We start from the raw sequence: 17276 nt of genomic DNA, 5'->3' as shown, positions 1-17276 counted from the left end.
TAATGTTTCTCCACTGCACAGAGACCCCGATGACCATGTTCAATGTTTCTCCACTGCACAGAGACCCCGGTGACCATGTTTAATGTTTCTCCACTGCACAGAGACCCCAGTGACCATGTTTAATGTTTCTCCACTGCACATAGACCCCAGTGACCATGTTCAATGTTTCTCCACTGCACAGAGACCCCGGTGACCATGTTCAATGTTTCTCCACTGCACAGAGACCCCGGTGACCATGTTTAATGTTTCTCCACTGCACAGAGACCCCGGTGACCATGTTCAATGTTTCTCCACTGCACTCAATGAAGGGAACAAAGGAGATGGTCTCGCCATGACGTCTGTTTAATGGATTTTAAAAACAAATAACAGTGACCTTGCTTAGCCAGGCTAGTCATCTCTGTGAACTAATTGAGTGTATTAGGCCGAGATGCAAGCCAGCCAGTCTCTGTTCCGAGACACAGGAGATAATCCTCTTAAAAAAGTGAAAAAGGAGGCTAACCTGATGCAGCCCAAACCCTTTTTCCAGCTTGTCATTCTCCACTTCAAAGCCTACATGATGAAATCCCCAAAAGTAGTATAAGAGCTCTACTGCTGCATACCAGCCATCACCAGCTTCTTTCCTTCTCCTAATGCCTCATAAACGGAATATGGTAACATGTATTTTCTTTGTGGTCTTGGATCTGTGAGAGCCCTATGAGGGGCTGAGGATGTGGCCTTTTCAGTCTGGAGGATACGTGGAGGGTTTCTGCTGTGTAAAGACAGGTTCATCACAGACACACACACACACACACACACGCATGCTCACATACACACACACACATACAAAGTTCTCAATGGAGCTGCTATATGATACACTAAACCACTCATCTGCTCTAGGATAGTGGGGATCATCATCATTGCAGACGCTCCATTAGTCCGGCCTTGGAGCGTCTGAGTGTGACATATGCTAGATGGAATGGAAATGGGTGGCCTTGGAAACACAGCAGACCACATCCCTGTGACATTCAGGTGCCTACTCAGAATGGAGATTGGAGGAGAGTGAAGTGGTGGAAGGAGAGCTGGGCCCTGTCTGGGGGATTCAAGCTGAGCACCACAGACTGTAAGCCAACTAAAATTATTTTACCAGCCAGCACTTAGACACAGGCAGCAGCCTACGGCCAGCTCCTTGGGCATTTTGAAACAGCCATCTCTTTCACCCCTCAGTATTAGTTAAATGAACATCAAGTTCACATGGGGTAGAGGTATGGTGTCCTAATAACATAATATATATAATATATTCTACAAAGACCTGATTTCAACATACAGTAGAGGTTAAAGTTTGAGGAATTGCATGGTTGAGAGATTATAATTAATTTCAAGCACAACAAAGGGCTACAGGATGTGCTACATTAGCGACAACAGCTTCTGCTTATGTGCCTCAGAAGTGGGGCAAACCATGCCTGATAGACTGGGTCTCGTAAGTGTGAGTGTGTGTCAGTCAATCCCTACTGATCTCACTCAACAGAGACTTGTGATAAGGGTTATCTCCGGTGCCTAACGAATCTGCCCAGCAGCCCGCTCCACCTCCCAGTGAGCAGAGTCCAGAGCGCACAGCAGTGATCAGTTGGCAGAGCTCCCTCAGGTGACCCGCGCTCTGCTCGCATGTTCATGCTACGCTGCTTTGGAACTTTATTTTCTGTTGGAAACGGCTCTGGCTCCTTCAGCCACATCTCTTCTTTTTATTTTCTCGCCCTCACTGTAAGTCAGACTGCCAAGTGAGGCTGCCAACACTGGAGAAAGAGATGTTGGGAGCTTTGGCACGTATAGACGTGTGCTTCCCAGTGGAAGTGCAAAGGCTAAAGCTGGAGAGAGAAGAGAGAGAGAGAGAGAGAGAGAGACAGAAAGGGAGGGACAGAGTGAGAGAAAGAGAGGATGATAGAGGGAGAAAGAATGAGAGAAAGACAGAGAGAGAGGGAGGGATAGAAAAAGAGAGGGGGGAGGGGTCTGGTGTTGAGTTAAGCCCCTAATCAAAGGCTGTTCTGCATGGAAGACTTAGTCACTCCCTTTAATGCCACCTTCTTCCAGCCCCCTGTTTCCACATGCGCTCCAGCAACAGCTAATGTGAACACAGACACACAGTGCAGGCACACACGCATGCATAAACACATACATTTCAGAAACTTCACCCGCACATTCATGTAAACACAACAACAACGTCTCTCATCCCGAGAAAATAATTCGCTATCAGGCGATTTTGTGGTCAGCTCATATGACAGACATGGTTTCCATGCCCTTTGGTTGGCATGCTCAGGTGTCTCATTTGTTTGTGTTAGGAAAAGAGAATGTGGGCAAATCCTCTGGGGCAGTGTGGTCCTGCTGGCTCCAAATCCATTAATTGCCTTGGCTCACTCTCTCAGCAGGTGTACCAGACATTAGTAGAAGAATCCAGAAGCCCCATGCGATCCTTTGGGAACGTTCTAAAACCCACAATAATACAGAGGGATGTTTGTCTCCTCCAGACTCCACTGTTCCAGCTGCCGAGGACCCCCCTTGCTCCGTTGCCCATATGGCTTCCAGACAGACTATTGGGTTGTGTGGAATCTTAATCTAATGTCAGAACATTGATTTATGCTTAGGTGTTCCATAGCCATTAAGGTAATTGCATGATCACTTTATAACGTCCTCCCCTGGTGGCCATGGTAATTTGGCATCCCCCACCCACCTTGCACTGCAAGCCCTGTAACTACATTATAGCTGAAAATGTAGTCAGAAATATCATCTTCCAGCCACTGCAAATTGATTTGATACCTTTTTGACTGAGTCCTGAAAACCTTTTAGTCCATCTCTTACAGTTTGCCAGTTGATTTATGCGAGTCTCCCAACTCTTAACAGGCTCTATTGATCGCCACTTTCTAGCCAGCGTTGCTGGGGAATGTACTGTTCCAAGACTCTAGGACCATTGGAGCGAGATCCTCCCTGAGATGGTGTATTTTTAGCTCCTGGGGTGCAGCAGCAAGTACTCTTTGATTACCCGTCAATGGCAAAAGACTGTGTTTAACTGCACTGCAATGTAGCACAGTGTTAAGCCATACATGCCAAATGGACGGAGGGCCAAATTCTCTGCTTGTTCGAATGTTCATTGAAAAATGCTTTAAATGATTATTGATTGAAAACCTGGTGATGTCAGATGGGCAATATTTTCTTATGGCTCTGTCATTCTGTTAAGCCATACAGTGTATCTCAGTTCATGTCTGAGAAACAATCCTTAAAACTATTGAAGACCGCACACTAGTCTGTTTAACTAGACAACTTGAGCCGAGCAAAGAGGCTTTTGAAGCTGGAACTCACCTTCCTGTCCGAGGATTTGGTGGCGAAGACAGGCACACGGCAGGTGAGTAAAGGCCAAAATGGTGCCATGGTCTTCCCTTCATCTTCATCTTCTGCACACAACCATCCTGGTGTGTTCTCCTCTCCTAGAAGAAAAGGATGACAGGTTTAACTACCACTCAATTATACGTTGTTAATGGCCTCAATAACTATATATTTCTTTAGGACCCACTCCAAAAAGCTTCCGATGCTTCTTAAAAATATGCAATACTTGAACAAAGTGGGCACAGGTCTATTTTCTTGTTTCAGAAACAAAGTGTAACACAATGAATTGGCTTCAGGTATGAAATATGAGTATGTAGGATAATTAGCATTGTGTGTGTGTGTGTAATCAGCCAGAGGCAGGGAGAGATGGGGCCAGGTACAGCCCACGCGTAGCAGCCCCACGCTAGGCCTCAACACTGATTAAGGTACTGGTAATGAGCCTTTATGAGATTCAAAACAACAGCAAGATTCCACCACAGCAGGAGCATCAGTATCCACCTTCCGATTTTTTGATGGGTATCTGAAAGTTAATTTTACTGTGATGCTGCTGGCTTGCAGCCTACTGCGGAAAAAGATCTGCGGGCTGCCGGCTTGCTGCGGAATAATAAATCAAGATCTTAAAAACTTCTTGCGGGCGGATCCCAGGGGCCTTGACTCTGATATGTGCCATACAGTGTATCTCAGTTCATGTCTGAGAAACAATCCTTAAAACTATTGAAGACCACACACTAGTCTGTTTAACTAGACAACTTGAGCCGAGCAAAGAGGCTTTTGAAGCTGGAACTCACCTTCCTGTCAGGGATTTGGTGGCGAGACAGGCAGGCAGGTGAGTAAAGGCCAAAATGCCGGATTGTAGTTAATAAAGGAGAGAATTTGGCTTGTGCACGCTGTCTGAATACCTTGAAGCCACTATGCACCCCCTCACCAGGCACAACACAGATCTGCCAACATTCCTCCATTAAGTAATTTAGTAACTGTCAATTGCAACTAACTAAAACACAATTTTGTGTGCAATCAAACAGCTTGTTTTAATTTACTCCCTGTGTCTTGTGCATAACTGCATACATCAATATGTAATAAGCCACAGAAATACAGAGTTGCTGTTTCCAAAGCGTTAACATCCCAGTGTAGCCTAAACTCCTCATTTGGTTTGAGATGTGCGACCAGTTCATTTGACAGGCACGGTTGTTTACTTGTTGTTTGGCTGTTGCAGTGCAGGTAGGAATACAACAGACTTAAGGGCCAATTAGTTGAGTTTGGTCTCCACAAATCATAACATTTCAGATGGTTTCTCTTAACAGGACTGGTACACAAAAAGAGGGAGTCAATTTGCAGGTGATATACTACCGCAGGATGTTGCACTGCTTTTAAACCCTTATTCTGCTTTTCTAAAGATAATTAGATAAACTGGGTTCGAGCCCTGAATGCTGATTGGCTGATAGCCGTGATATATCAGACCGTATACCACAGATATGACAAAAACCTTTTACTGCTCTAATTACGTTGGTAACCAGTTTACAATAGCAATAAGGCACCTCGGGGGTTTGTGGTATATGGCCAGTATACCAAGGCTAAGGCCTGTATCCAGGCATGCCGCATTGCGTCATGCATAAGAACAGCCCTTAGCCATGGCATATTGGCCATATACCACACCCCTTTGTGCCTTATTGCCTAAATATACAGTACCAGTCAAAAGTTTAGACGCACCTACTCATTCCAGGGTTTTTCTTTATTTTTACTATTTTCTACATTGTAGGATAATAGTGAAGACATCAAAACTGTGAAATAACACATATGGAATCATGTAGTAACCAAAGAAGTGTTAGACATATCAAAATATATTTTATATTTGAGTAGCCACCCGTTGCCTTGAAGACAGCTTTGCACACTCTTGGCATTTTCTCAACCAGCTTCATGAGGTAGTCACCTGGAATGCATTTCAATTAACAGAAGTGCCTTGTTAAAAGTACATTTGTGGAATTTCTTTCCTTCTTAATGCATTTGAGCCCATAAATTGTGTTGTGACAAGGTAGGGGTGATATACAGAAGATAACCCTATTTGATAAAAGACCAAATCCATATTATGGAAAGAACAGCTTAAATAAGCAAAGAGAAACGACAGTCCATCATTACTTTAAGACATGAAGGTCAGTCAATCCGGAAAATGTAAAGAGCTTTGAAAGTTTCTTCAAGTGTAGTCAGAGTAGTCGCAAACTCCGTCAAGCGCTATGATGAAACTGGCTCTCATGAGGACCCACACAGGAAAGGAAGACCCGGAGTTACCTCTGATGCAGAGGATAAGTTCATTAGAGTTACCAGCCTCAGAAATTGCAGCCCAAATAAATGCTTCACAGAGTTCAAGTTACAAACACTGAGTCAAATAGGCCTTCATGGTTGAATTGTTGCAAAGAAACCACTACTAAACGACACCAATAAGAAGAAGAGACTTGCTTGGGCCAAGAAACACGAGTAATGGACATTAGACCGGTCGAAAACTGTCCTTTGGTCTGATGAGTCCAAAGTTGAGATTTTTGATTCCAACTGCTGTGTCTTTGTGAGACACAGAGTAGGTGAACGGATGATCTGGAGGAGGGGGTGTGAGGGTGCTTTGCTGGTGACGCTGTCACAATTTATTTTGAATTCGTCACACTTAACCAGCATGGTTACCACAGCATTCTGCAGTGATACACCCTCTCATCTGATGTGCGCTGAATGGGACTATCATTTGTTTTTCAACAGGACAATGACCCAACACACCTCCAAGCTGTGTAAGGGCTATTTGACCAAGAAGGAGAGTGATGGAGTGCTGCATCAGATGATCTGGCCTCCACATTCACCCGACCTCAACCCAATTGAGATAGTTTGGCATGAGTTGGACCGCAGAGTGAAGGAGAGGCAGCCAACAAGTGCTCAGCATATGTGGGAAATCCTTCAAGACTGTTGGAAAAGCATTCCAGGTGAAGCTGGTTGAGAGAGTGCCAAGAGTGTGCAAAGTTGTCATCAAGGCAAAGTGTGGCTACTTTGAAGAATATTATATTTTGATTTGTTTAACACTCTTTTGTTTACTACATGATTCCATATGTGTTATTTCATAGTTTTGATGTCTTTTATTATTACAATGTAGAAAATAAAGAAAAATAGAGAAAAACCCTGGAATGAGTAGGTGTCCAAACTTTTGACTGGTACTGTATACTAGAGACACATACATTCAACACCTCTGAATTCTGCATAACTTTATGTTAACAGGCCACAGTTAAAACATATATTTCCAGTACAATGACAATAATTGAGATACAGTACAATAACCTCATTGAGATTGATTACCTTCAGAATATTCATCCATGCAGTGATGTTTAGAGAGAGTGAGAGGACAGGGTCGACATTAACATTGTTCAAAAACAAAAGCCCCTTCTGTTGAGATGTTTTCATATTTCATACGATAACTTATTCCATATTTCCCAGAACCACTGTGAATAGGATCGATGGAACCTTGAGTGCGTCTTTTGAATGATAGATTTCAGAGGTATTTTGACAACAATGCTTAGAGATTTTTCAGATTTTCTTATGATACTGCATCGCTATGATGACTGAGGAGCAGTATTTAGGACCATGTTGAAAGGTAGTTTGCAAAGTAGGATATATTGTAGCTTTTAAATGTGTTGATAGTTAAAATAGTAGTGCACATGCTCTATGTAAGAACAATAGATAATAGACATGGTATTTGACAGGAGCAACAAGATGAAGTCTCTGCTCCCAGAGAAGACTCCCTGAACAATTAGAGGAGCAGGCTCAGCCAGATCATAGATTGAATAATCAATAATGATGAAGTTGGGCTATTTAGTGTTTGGGTTGCACTCATGTATAAAATCTTCATACAGTACCTGCAGAGGATTTCTTAATGATCCCCCTCTGAGATGACCTCTGAGTCTGTCTCAGATATAGCCTTTCCCAGGGATGATCAGGGCTTTGAGGGTCATTCATTAAAAGGCTGTAATTGAAGGCATATTGCCAGGACTGGTTGGTGTGGGTCAGAGGGTCCACTGCTTTCCTTTGCACCTGAACGCTCAGCAACTTTCTTCAGCTAATCATTCAATTAGTATGAATAACACTCCGCTATGTCCGCCGTCCAAGTGATTATTGGGTCAGCAAAGGTATTGGTCCTGCTGTTGTTATTTGTCGTGGAAGGTGTTATTAAATATGATTAAATACCTGACTAAGCCCAAGGCCGTGTTTACCCATTCTGATTTCCATAAGTACTGTATGCATGAAGGACGGGAGAAGTGAAATGCTGCCAGTGTGTGTGAACACACCCTGTCTCTGGCCTTCGGCCTTTACTATGTATTAATGACGACAAATAATGGTGCCTGCCCTTCGGAACAAATGGTAAATACAGAGCCATTCTATCAGAGGCCTTAATGAGGACAGACAGTCACTTCACACACACAGGGGCAAAGTCACTAATGAATCCGAGATAAAGCATTCTATTCACATAAGACCCCCTAAACCTTTCACAGACAGAGTAGAAAGCCAGAGCTCCACAGCCAAATCCCTATCTTTCTGTCTCTATCTCTCTCTCCCCCTCTCTCTGTTTCTCGCTCTCTCTGTTTCTCGCTCTCTGCAGCTGCCATTATTCTGTTTGATGAAGGGATGTAAACTGAAGCCTCATGGAGAATGATAAACAACAACAACAATGAGTCTCATCAGGAGGTCTGAATGAAAGAGAGCGGAAAGAGAGAGCATGGGCTAGCCACTTAGTACACCACTGGTCAGTACACCACTGCCAAAGCCTTGAATAGATCAGTTGTGACGGCTTACACTCCATCACAAAAAAATTGCTGGCAGGAGCTGCGTGTGGAAGCTTTCAGATGTCAACCACTCAAAATGAAACCTTAGTACCAATACACTAAGGATGGATACTGAGGTTGGATACTGTGGAGGTTAAACAGTCATCCACTCCAGTCTTGAATGCAGCTATGGGGCTCCTTCACTATTCCACCTGGCTGCCCTGATAATGTTTACTCATCATAAATATTTCCCACATTTGAGGACAGTGAGATGTTGAGATAATCTTTGCAGTCTGACAGATACATTTTGGGGTGTGGAAATTCTAAAGTGTAGCAATGCTGTATAATTACATCAAATAATACACTGCTCAAAAAAATAAAGGGAACACTAAAATAACACATCCTAGATCTGAATGAATGAAATATTCTTATTAAATACTTTTTTCTTTACATAGTTGAATGTGTTGACAACAAAATCACACAAAATTATCAATGGAAATAAAATTAATCAACCCATGGAGGTCTGGATTTGGAGTCACACTACAGGCTGATCTAACTTTGATGTAATGTCCTTAAAACAAGTCAAAATGAGGCTCAGTAGTGTGTCTGGCCTCCACGTGCCTGTATGACCTCCCTACAACGTCTGGGCATGCTCCTGATGAGGTGGCGGATGGTCTCCTGAGGGATCTCCTCCCAGACCAGGACTAAAGCATCCGCCAACTCCTGGACAGTCTGTGGTGCAAGGTGGCGTTGGTGGATGGAGCGAGACATGATGTCCCAGATGTGCTCAATTGGATTCAGGTCTGGGGAACGGGCGGGCCAGTCCATAGCATCAATGCCTTCCTCTTGCAGGAACTGCTGACACACTCCAGCCACATGAGGTCTAGCATTGTCTTGCATTAGGAGGAACCCAGGGCCAACCGCACCAGCATATGGTCTCACAAGGGGTCTGAGGATCTCATCTCGGTACCTAATGGAAGTCAGGCTACCTCTGGCGAGCACATGGAGGGCTGTGCGGACCCCCAAAGAAATGCCACCCCACACCATGACTGACCCACCGCCAAACCGGTCAAGCTGGAGGATGTTGCAGGCAGCAGAACGTTCTCCATGGCGTCTCCAGACTCTGTCACATGTGCTCAGTGTGAACCTGCTTTCATCTGTGAAGAGCACAGGGTGCCAGTGGCGAATTTGCCAATCTTGGTGTTCTCTGGCAAATGCCAAACGTCCTGCACGGTGTTGGGCTGTAAGCACAACCCCCACCTGTGGACGCCGGGCCCTCATACCACCCTCATGGAGTCTGTTTCTGACCATTTGAGCAGACACATGCACATTTGTGGCCTGCTGGAGGTCATTTTGCAGGGCTCTGGCAGTGCTCCTCCAGCTCCTTCTTGCACAAAGGCGGAGGTAGCGGTCCTGCTGCTGGGTTGTTGCCCTCCTACGGCCTCCTCCACGTCTCCTGATGTACTGGCCTGTCTCCTGGTAGCGCCTCCATGCTCTGGACACTACGCTGACAGACACAGCAAACCTTCTTGCCACAGCTCGCATTGATGTGCCATCCTGGATGAGCTGCACTACCTGAGCCACTTGTGTGGGTTGTAGACTCCGTCTCATGCCACCACTAGAGTGAAAGCACCGCCAGCATTCAAAAGTTACCAAAACATCAGCCAGGACTTATAGGAACTGAGAAGTGGTCTGTGGTCACCACCTGCAGAACCAGTCCTTTATTGGGGGTGTCTTGCTAAATGCCTATAATTTCCACCTGTTGTCTATTCCATTTGCACAACAGCATGTGAAATGTATTGTCAATCAGTGTTGCTTCCTAAGTGGACAGTTTGATTTCACAGAAGTGTGATTGACTTGGAGTTACATTGTGTTGTTTAAGTGTTCCCTTTATTTTTTTTAGCAGTGTATATTGAAATGGATGTTGCTTGAGCAAAGCAAATGAATTGCAGTTTTCATAACAACACTCACATAACAGTTTCTTTGGACCCCAGCAAGGTCGGAGTTTGCCCCCCAAAAATTGAACGTGTCAAAAAATATTGAAAAATTACACATCAAATAGTCTAGCAATGAGGGAAAATGTAGTTGGCTTGAGGATAAATTCAGCCACTCTGCTATTTATTGTTGAATCAGCAGGTTTTGTTTGGCTAATAGCTTACACAAATGGGCTGCAATAATCAAAGTAAATTACATTAAATCCAACTTGAGAGTTCCCTGGACTCCTGAAATCCTCCTTTTTTGTGTGCAAATGTTTTCACCACAGCCTGTAGGTTCAGGATGAGGGCCCGACTGTTTTGCCAACCCAGACAGTCATCCTGAGACATTCTGCAGTATATGTCCATTGCGCTGTACACAATTTAAACTTAGTCTTGAATGATGCACGCCAAGAAATAGAAGAAATACAGGACTGTTGATAATTGCAACCACACAACTCAAACACCAGTTCACTAGGATGAACAAAATCGCAAACCGCTTTTTTTGTTCAAGCCCTCGAGCTGTTGTCCTCTAAATATGATAATCTGTTTGCATCTGCTGTCACAATATTCGTAGGTGGAAGGTGAAGAGGACCAAGGTGCAGCGTGGTAAGTGTTCATGATGTTTAATAAAATAAACAGAACACTAAATGACCAAAAACAAAACAAAACAGTTCTGAATGGTAAACACAGACATGCCCACCCAGGCCCTCCCCTATGGATTTTGCCCCAAAGGTGCGGACTACGGCCGCAAAACCTAAATCCATAGGGGAGGGCCTGGGTGGGCATCTGTCCGTGGTGGCGGCTCTGGCACGGTACGTGGACCCCACTCCACCATAGTCTTGGCCCACTTAAGTGGCACCCTTGGAGCGGCGACCCTCGCCGCCGACCTCTGACTGGGGACCTTTGCAGCAGGCCCCGAATAGATGGGAGACTCTGGCAGCGCCGGGGTGAAGGGCGACTCTGGCAGCTCCTGACTGACGGGCGGCTCTGGCAGCTCCTGACTGACGGGCGGCTCTGGCAGCTCCTGACTGACGGGCGGCTCTGGCAGCTCCTGACTGACGGGCGGCTCTGGCAACTCCTGACTGACGGGCGGCTCTGGCAACTCCTGACTGACGGGCGGCTCTGGCAACTCCTGACTGACGGGCGGCTCTGGCAGCGCTGGAAAGGAGGGAGACTCTGGAAGCGCTGGACAGGAGGGAGACTCTGGAAGCGCTGGACAGGAGGGAGACTCTGGAAGCGCTGGACAGGAGGGAGACTCTGGAAGCGCTGGACAGGAGGGAGACTCTGGAAGCGCTGGACAGGAGGGAGACTCTGGAAGCGCTGGACAGGAGGGAGACTCTGGAAGCGCTGGACAGGAGGGAGAATCTGGAAGCGCTGGACAGGAGGGAGAATCTGGAAACGCTGAACAGGAGGGAGAATCTGGAAGCGAGGGAGCACCTGGAGGGAGGAGACGGACAGACAGCCTGGTGCGTGGGGCTGCCACCGGAGGCCTGGTGCGTGGAGGAGGCACCGGATGGACTGGACCGTGGAGGCGCACTGTAGGTCTCGAGCACCGAGCCTGCACAACCTGTCCTGGATGGATAATCCCCGTAGCCCGGCAAGTACAGCGGAGTGGAACAGACCGCACTGGGCTGTGCTGGCGAACCGGGGACACCGTGCGTAGGGCTGGTGCCATATAACCCGGGCCGAGGAGAAGCACTGGAGACCAGATGTGCTGAGCCAGCTTCATTGCTCCTGGCTCGATGCCCACTCTAGACCGGGCAATACAAGGAGCTGCGATGTAGCCCACCGGGCTATGCCTGCGCACTGCGCCTCACGGCATAGCACGGTGCCTGCCTCTCATCCGTGTTGCGCTGCCGTGCTAACTCCTCATAACGCCGCCACTCAGCTTTAGCTGCCACCAGCTCTTCACGGGGATGGCGATATTCCCCAGCCTGTGCCCAGGGTCCCTCACCGTCCAAAATCTCCTCCCATGTCCAGGAGTCCAGAACCCTCTGCTCCTGGTTACCACGCTGCTTGGTCCGGTTGTGGTGGGTGGTTCTGTCACGATATTCGTAGGTGGAAGGTGAAGAGGACCAAGGTGCAGCGTTGTAAGTGTTCATGATGTTTAATAAAATAAACAGAACACTAAACTAAAAACAACAAAGAGAGTGAACGACACTAAACAGTTCTGTATGGTAAACACAGACATAACTAAGGTCAGGACGTGACATCTGCCAATTGATTGGCTGTCCAGTATCCAGACGACCTGTCCCCAGATCTTCCTATACAGTTCATCTCTTTCCGTAACGTGTTGAGGCCGGCAATTAAGAAGAATGAGAGGCTCAATTAAAGATGTTGCAGAACAGCTGTATTTGAAGCACCAATCACTGCAGTATCCCTGAAGTTGCTACAGCAATCAAGCTGTTTTTACCATCCTGTAACTGTCGTTTCTGCAGAGAGATCGTTTGCTAAACTAAAACTCATAAACTAGCTAAGAAGCATTATGCTCCAGGTCTGATATGCGCTTTTGAAAGCCTGAGTAAGCTCCTCTCGTTGAACTGGCACCGTCGTATCCTTGACCACAACATTTGTTCACCGATATCCCCTTATACACTATATATACAAAAGTATGTGGACACCCCTTCAAATTAGTGGATTTGGCTATTTCAGCCACACTCTTGTTGCTGACAGGTGTATAAAATCGAGCACACAGCCATGCAATCTCCATAGACAAACATTTGCCTTACTGAAGAGCTCAGTCACTTTCAACATGGCACCATCATAGGATGCCACCTTTCCAAAAAGTCAGTTCATCAAATTTCTGCCCTGCTAGAGCTCAACTCTAAGTGATGTTATTGTGAAGTGGAAACATCTGGAGCAACAACGGCTCAGCCACAAAGTGGTACAGTAGGCCACACAATCTCACATAATTGGGACCGCTGAGTGCTGAAGCATGTAGCGCGTAAACATCGTCTGTCCTCGGTTGTAATACTCACTACGAGTTACAAACTGCCTCTGGAAGATACGTCAGTTCAAGAACTGTTTGCCGGGAGCTTCATGAAATTAATTTCCATGGCGAAGCAGCCTCCCAGAAGCCTAACATCACCATGTGTAATGCCAAACATCGGCTGGAGTGGTGTAAAGATCGCCGCCATTGGACTCTGGAGCTGTGGAAACTGGAGTGATGAATCATGGATCACCATCTGTCAGTCCGACGGACGAATCTGGGTTTTGCGGATGGCAGGAGAAAGCTGCCTGCCCCAATGCATAGTGCCAACTGTAAAGTTTGGAGGTGGAATAATGGTCTGGGGCTGTTTTTTATGGTTCGGGCTAGGCCCATTTGTGGCAGCAGTTTGGGGAAGGCCCTTTCCTGTTCCAGCATGACAATGCCCCCATGCACAAAGCAAGGTCCATACAGAAATGGTTTGTTGAGATTGGTGTGGAAGAACTTGACTGGCCTGCACAGAGCCCTGACCTCAGCCCCATCGAACAGCTTTGGAATGAATTGGAACGCCGATTGCAAGCCAGGTCTAATCCCCCAACATCAGCACTTTGTGATATCAGATCATGGAAAAAAAAGGCTTTATAAATACATTTCATTGATTGATCAGTGCCGACCTCACTAATGCTCTTATGGCTGAATGACAGCAAGTCCCCGAACCAATGTTCCAAAAGCTAGTGGAAAATGTCCCACTGTGGAGGCTGTTATAGCAGCAAAGACCAACTCCATATTAATGCCATTGATTTTTGAATGAGATGTTTGACGAGCAGGTGTCCACAAACACTAAAAATATGTTCAATCAGTAAAAACTATATTTTTCAAGGCCTGAGGCACATTTTCAGTCACATTCCTGAAGCCCAAGAAACTGAAGCACTAGTACAGTCGGAAGTTTACATACACTTAGGTTGGAGTCATTGAAACTCGTTTTTCAACCACTCCACAAATGTCTTGTTAACAAACTATAGTTTTGGCAAGTCGTTTAGGACATCTACTTTGTGCATGACACAAGTCATTTTTCCAACAATTGTTTACAGACAGATTATTTCACTTATGATTCACTGTATCACAATTCCAGGGGGTCAGAAGTTTACATACACTAATTTGACTGTGCCTTTAAACAGCTTGGACAAGTCCAGAAAACGATGTCATGGCTTTAGAAGCTTCTGATTTTTTATTGACACCATTTGAGTCAATTGGAGGTGTACCTGTGGATGTATTTCAAGGCCTACCTTCAAACTCAGTGCCTCTTTGCTTGACATCATGGGAAAATCCTAACAAATCAGCCAAGACCTCAGATAAAAAATTGTAGACCTCCACAACTCTGGTTCATCCTTGGGAGCAATTTCCAAATGCCTGAAGGTGCCACGTTTATCTGTACAAACAACAGTAAGCAAGTATACACACCATGGGACCACGCAGCCTTCAAACCGCTCAGTAAGGAGACACGTTCTGTCTCCTAGAGATGAAAGTACTTTGGTGCGAAAAGTGCAAATCAATCCCAGAACAACAGCAAAGGATCTTGTAAAGATGCTGGAGGAAACAGGTACAACAGTATCTATATCCACAGTAAAACGAGTCCTATATCGACATAAGCTGAAAGGCCGCTCAGAAAGGAAGAAGCCACTGCTCCAAAACCGCCATAAAAAAGCCAGACTATGGTTTGCAACTGCACATGGGGACAAAGATCGTACTTTTTGGAGAAATGTCCTCTAGTCTGATGAAACAAAAATAGAACTGTTTGGCCATAATGACCATCATTATGTTTGGAGGAAAAAAGGGGAGGCTTGCAAGCCAAAGAACACCATCCCAACCGTGAAGCACGTGGGTGGCAGCATCATGTTGCGAGTGTGCTTTGCTGCAGGAGGGACTGGTGCACTTCACAAAATAGATGGCATCATGAGGGAGGAAAATTATGTGAATATATTGAAACAACATCTCAAGACATCAGTCAGGAAGTTAAAGCTTGGTCACAAACGGGTCTTCCAAATGGACAATGACCCTAAGCATACTTCCAGAGTTGTGGCAAAATGCCTTAAGGACAAAAAGTGTGTGCGAGCAAGGAGGCCTGCAAACCTGACTCAGTTATACCAGCTCTGTCCGGAGGAATGGGCCAAAATTCACCCAACTTATTGTTGGAAGCGTGTGGAAGGCTACCCAAAACATTTGACCCAAGTTAAACAATTTAAAAGCAATGCTACCAAATACTAATTGAGTGGATGTAAACTTCTGACCCACTGGGAATGTGATGAACGAAATAAAAGCTGAAATTAATCATTCTCTCTACTTTATTCTGACATTTAACATTCTTCACATAAATTGGGGATCCTAACTGACCTAAAACAGGGCATTTTTACTAGGATTAAATGACAGGAATTGTGAAAAAGTTTAAATGTATTGGCTAAGGTGTATGTAAACTTCCGACATACGGATGACTTTTTGGACGGTTAATGTCAAAACTATGTATTAAATTAAAGAAAATAGACATAGATGACAGGCACATGGGTCCCCAGAGTTCGTGGGCCCCCCTGCCTTGCACTGGCTGCAGGGCTGTTTGGTATGCCAGTGCATAACAACCAGAATACATAACATGAATCCTCCTGCTTTGAAATTGAAGGAGATTGACCAATGCCATTGTGGTAATTGCTACAGTACTTGAAACTGCAGCATGTAAGGACAATTATTTGTACTTGAACCTACAGCATCGTACAGAAAGCACATGGCCTGTCTCCTGTATTCTGCTCCCTGGTGCTTCACCATAGTGCTGGCTAGCAGTGGATTAAGAGGGCGTGTCAGAGTGTGTGCCGGGACGGTCAAGCCACACTCCACTTCTCAGTCGTTGTCTATTGATCGGCTGCTGGGGAGGAGAGTCTGACACACTTAGAGATAGCAGGGTAACCGCAGGCAACAGCCCCCTGCCTGCCCTCTGCTCCCTGTGGTGGGACTGATTGCTTGTCTCAATCATCCTTTCCACACTCTCCCCTCCCCCTTCCCTCCTTTTAATATCTCTCTTCATGCCTCCATCCATTCCTCCGTCTCTCGGTCTCAGCGCCTCATCAAATCAGCAGTCCTAACCCTGCCTGGAAAGGCTGGAGGTCCGTACATTGAAATAGCAATTAATTGCTCTACAAAGAATCAACCCATTCATTAAGCTATGCTCTTGGCCATGTTATTATAGGACCCCCTCAGAAAGAGTAGGCTAACTTGAAGCGGCATGGGAGATGCTGTGGAACACGTTGCTTTCCCCAATTCATATTATTAATGGCGCCCAGAGGTCTTGAGTGCGCTGCAGCGCCGATGTGGGGCAATTCTCCCATTCCATTTCCAGGCCTCATAACTGCACCATATGTGGTCTAAAAGTGACACATGTTGTTTACTGGAGGCATCTGTTCTATATTCTATCTGTGATGTTATGCCTCGGTGCTGGTCCCAAGTAAAAACTATCTCTACGTCAGCAAACTTTTCATATCTGGCAGATTTTCGTACTGTATATATAATGTCAATGCCCAAGACAAAGAGCCACACTAAAAGACAACTCATGCTATACATGTGCTTCAAATTGTACCTCAGGCATACAATTATATTCCTGTACTGTAGCTTAAGTGTAAGAACTGAGATGAGATGTGTGTTTTGAAAGTACACTTTGGGGATAGCATTTGGAACGAGGCGTATTCTGTGTGGTACAGTAAGGAGTGTACATGAAAACATACCTGAGGGATATAAATGTGTTAAATAAATGGCGGTAACAGTCATAAACGCTGGTACAGAGTTTGGCTCCAAAATGAGCTTTGTGATGTCTAATCGCTCACTAAATCATGCATAAAAGCGTATGCTATTTGGGGCATCAGCCATTTGGAGACATTTTAGAGCATAGCACTCCTCTGTCCATACAGGATACAGCTGAGTGGAGTGCAACTGCTGATTGAACTGGAGGACTCCCCAGGGCGTACATCAGGCCTGCATTACCATGAAATGACAGGAGAGCCTAGTGACTGCAGGCCATGCGTAAAATCGCATCAACAACTCCCTTATTGTAATTACATTTGGTTAAATGGGGAAGGCAAAGTGTGTGTTTAATGCAATTAACATGTAATTGACATTCTGGCCAGGTTGGTGTCGATTCATTCTCTTTCAAACCAGAGATTCAACAAACAACGCCTCAATGGATTTTCCCCTAAATATGGA

General features: G+C 45.5%; 1 protein-coding gene across 3 annotated transcripts in view; it reads right to left on the bottom strand.

Moving 5' to 3' along the window:
* The window catches only part of LOC115143265 (rho guanine nucleotide exchange factor 10-like protein), a 122225-nt gene that overhangs the window by 48000 nt on the left and 56949 nt on the right, over positions 1-17276 (bottom strand). For all 3 annotated transcript variants that reach the window (XM_029683478.2, XM_029683479.2, XM_029683480.2), the window contains one exon: positions 3328-3452. In XM_029683478.2, coding sequence (XP_029539338.1) covers positions 3328-3452 — 125 coding nt within the window. The remainder of the gene's footprint in view (positions 1-3327; positions 3453-17276) is intronic.

This window comes from Oncorhynchus nerka, linkage group LG15 (genome assembly GCF_034236695.1).
Source record: "Oncorhynchus nerka isolate Pitt River linkage group LG15, Oner_Uvic_2.0, whole genome shotgun sequence".
NCBI lineage: Eukaryota > Metazoa > Chordata > Actinopteri > Salmoniformes > Salmonidae > Oncorhynchus > Oncorhynchus nerka.
This window is presented reverse-complemented; position numbering and strand designations above follow the sequence as displayed.